The following is a 1,829-nucleotide window of genomic DNA, read 5'->3' as shown; positions in this document are numbered from 1 at the left end:
ACTCTTTTTTTCCCCCCCCCCCCCCCCCCGCCTTAGTTTTGTACTTGTATATGTAAAGGTTAATCATTTGTTTGACCATTGTAATTATCTGGGCTCCAAAACTAGGACAGGGGGGGGGGGAATTTTCAAATGAGACACGCCAAATCTGTGTCTTTGCTCTCTTTAAATGTTTTAGAACTCGAATTTCAAATGAGACGCACCGAATCTCCCAAATTGTTGTGGAGTTAATTGTTACTCACTAATCAAAAAATGAGTTGTTACTTACTAATCTCTCTTTTCATTTTTCATTCAACTTTTTCTTTTTTCGTACTCAGACCGGAGAGATTTGCCTTGATATTTTGAAGAATGCATGGAGCCCAGCATGGACACTCCAGTCTGTTTGTCGAGCTATAATTGCTTTGATGGCTCATCCTGAAGCTGATAGCCCGCTAAACTGTGACTCAGGTATAATGTGATGTTTTCGGAGGCTGTGTTTTCTTTGATTTGATGATTGCTGATGCATCCATTTTCATTCTGAGCTCTTAGGTCCTCCCCTTGACAATTCCTTGTTAATATTCAAAAAAATATGAGAACATTAGCACCATCTAGGTGTCTCAAAACTTGTATTAGAGATTTAAACCATATTTGCAATGACGTGGATGCCACTAGACGGGGTGTGCAGCGTACAGTAGATCCAATCCAAAGATTGAGAGAGCGAGTGTCGGCAAGGGAGAGAGAAGTGCAAATATGAGTAAGAAAGAAAAATCACTCCTACAGTCGGGAGAATAAAGTTAAGGAAGTAAACTTGATGTTGGCAAAATCTGTTGCGGATGTTTCCTATGGTTTCCAGGTGAGAGAAGAGAACATCACATCAAGTCAATACCAATAAAAAGAGGTGCTTCTAACTAAGCCTTGAATGAACTACATTCTCTTCGATCCCTTTACAGTACCAGTCCTAGAACTCTTTTGAAAATGTTTTCCAGGGCTAAAAGATATTGAAGGACGAGGGGAAAACAAGGTGTGGGGGTGGTATAGGTTTTTGATGTGCTCGAATTTTGTTTAGATTCAAGGTTGATGATAGTGCTTCTTTCCTTACATATTCTCCATCCTCGTCTTCCCTTCTGAGATCGTCAAATAGACTAATTACATCGATTTTTTTCAATCACACAGGCAATCTTCTTCGATCTGGTGATATCAGAGGATACCAGTCAATGGCAAGGATGTACACTAGGCTTGCAGCAATGCCCAAGAAGGGCTAAAAACAATGAGCTACAACCATGTTCCCACAACTTGTAGTAATGGCATTAACACAATTTCAATTCTTAAACATCTGCTTGGTGTTCTGTAGAAGCTTTACAACATCAAAACTATTATGTACTTCTGATACAACTTATCACTTCATTAGTTTTTTTTTTTTTTTTGGTGTGTGTGTGTGTGTTTTTAGTATAAGGTGGAATTGTATAAATCATCTTGATTCTTGTACCTTGCAAAGTTTATTCAAGTTGTCATCAGACTAATTGACATTTTTGTATTAGGTGATTTCTTTTCATTTGCTCAAAGCCTAGTAGACGGAGTTCACAGTATATGTATTACTGGGAGGTAGCAGGTACTTGGTGGAATTAATTCGAGGTGTGCCTCAAGCAAAAAAATGGATTCTTGTCCCTACTACTTGGGTGAACATTAATCCACAAAATAAAAAAAAGAAGCAAAGAAATAAAAGTATGATGGTTTTGTAATATCTAAGTCTGATATTGACATAACCCTAATAAAATACATGTTGACATATGTCTGTTCAAATTAAAACAAAAAAAAAAGGTTTATAATTTATCCATAAAAGGATGATTATTATG

At 37.2% G+C, this 1,829-nt stretch overlaps 1 protein-coding gene across 1 annotated transcript in view; it reads left to right on the top strand.

Moving 5' to 3' along the window:
* The window catches only part of LOC102585536 (protein PEROXIN-4), a 5,640-nt gene extending 4,136 nt beyond the window's left edge, over nucleotides 1-1,504 (top strand). Inside the window, exons 5-6 of the mRNA XM_006340200.2 lie at nucleotides 315-444; nucleotides 1,150-1,504. Coding sequence (XP_006340262.2) covers nucleotides 315-444; nucleotides 1,150-1,238 — 219 coding nt within the window. The 3' untranslated portion in view covers nucleotides 1,239-1,504. The remainder of the gene's footprint in view (nucleotides 1-314; nucleotides 445-1,149) is intronic.
* Nucleotides 1,505-1,829: the final 325 nt, after the last annotated feature.

The sequence above is a fragment of the Solanum tuberosum genome, unplaced genomic scaffold (assembly GCF_000226075.1).
Source record: "Solanum tuberosum cultivar DM 1-3 516 R44 unplaced genomic scaffold, SolTub_3.0 scf00017, whole genome shotgun sequence".
Lineage (NCBI taxonomy): Eukaryota > Viridiplantae > Streptophyta > Magnoliopsida > Solanales > Solanaceae > Solanum > Solanum tuberosum.
This window is presented reverse-complemented; position numbering and strand designations above follow the sequence as displayed.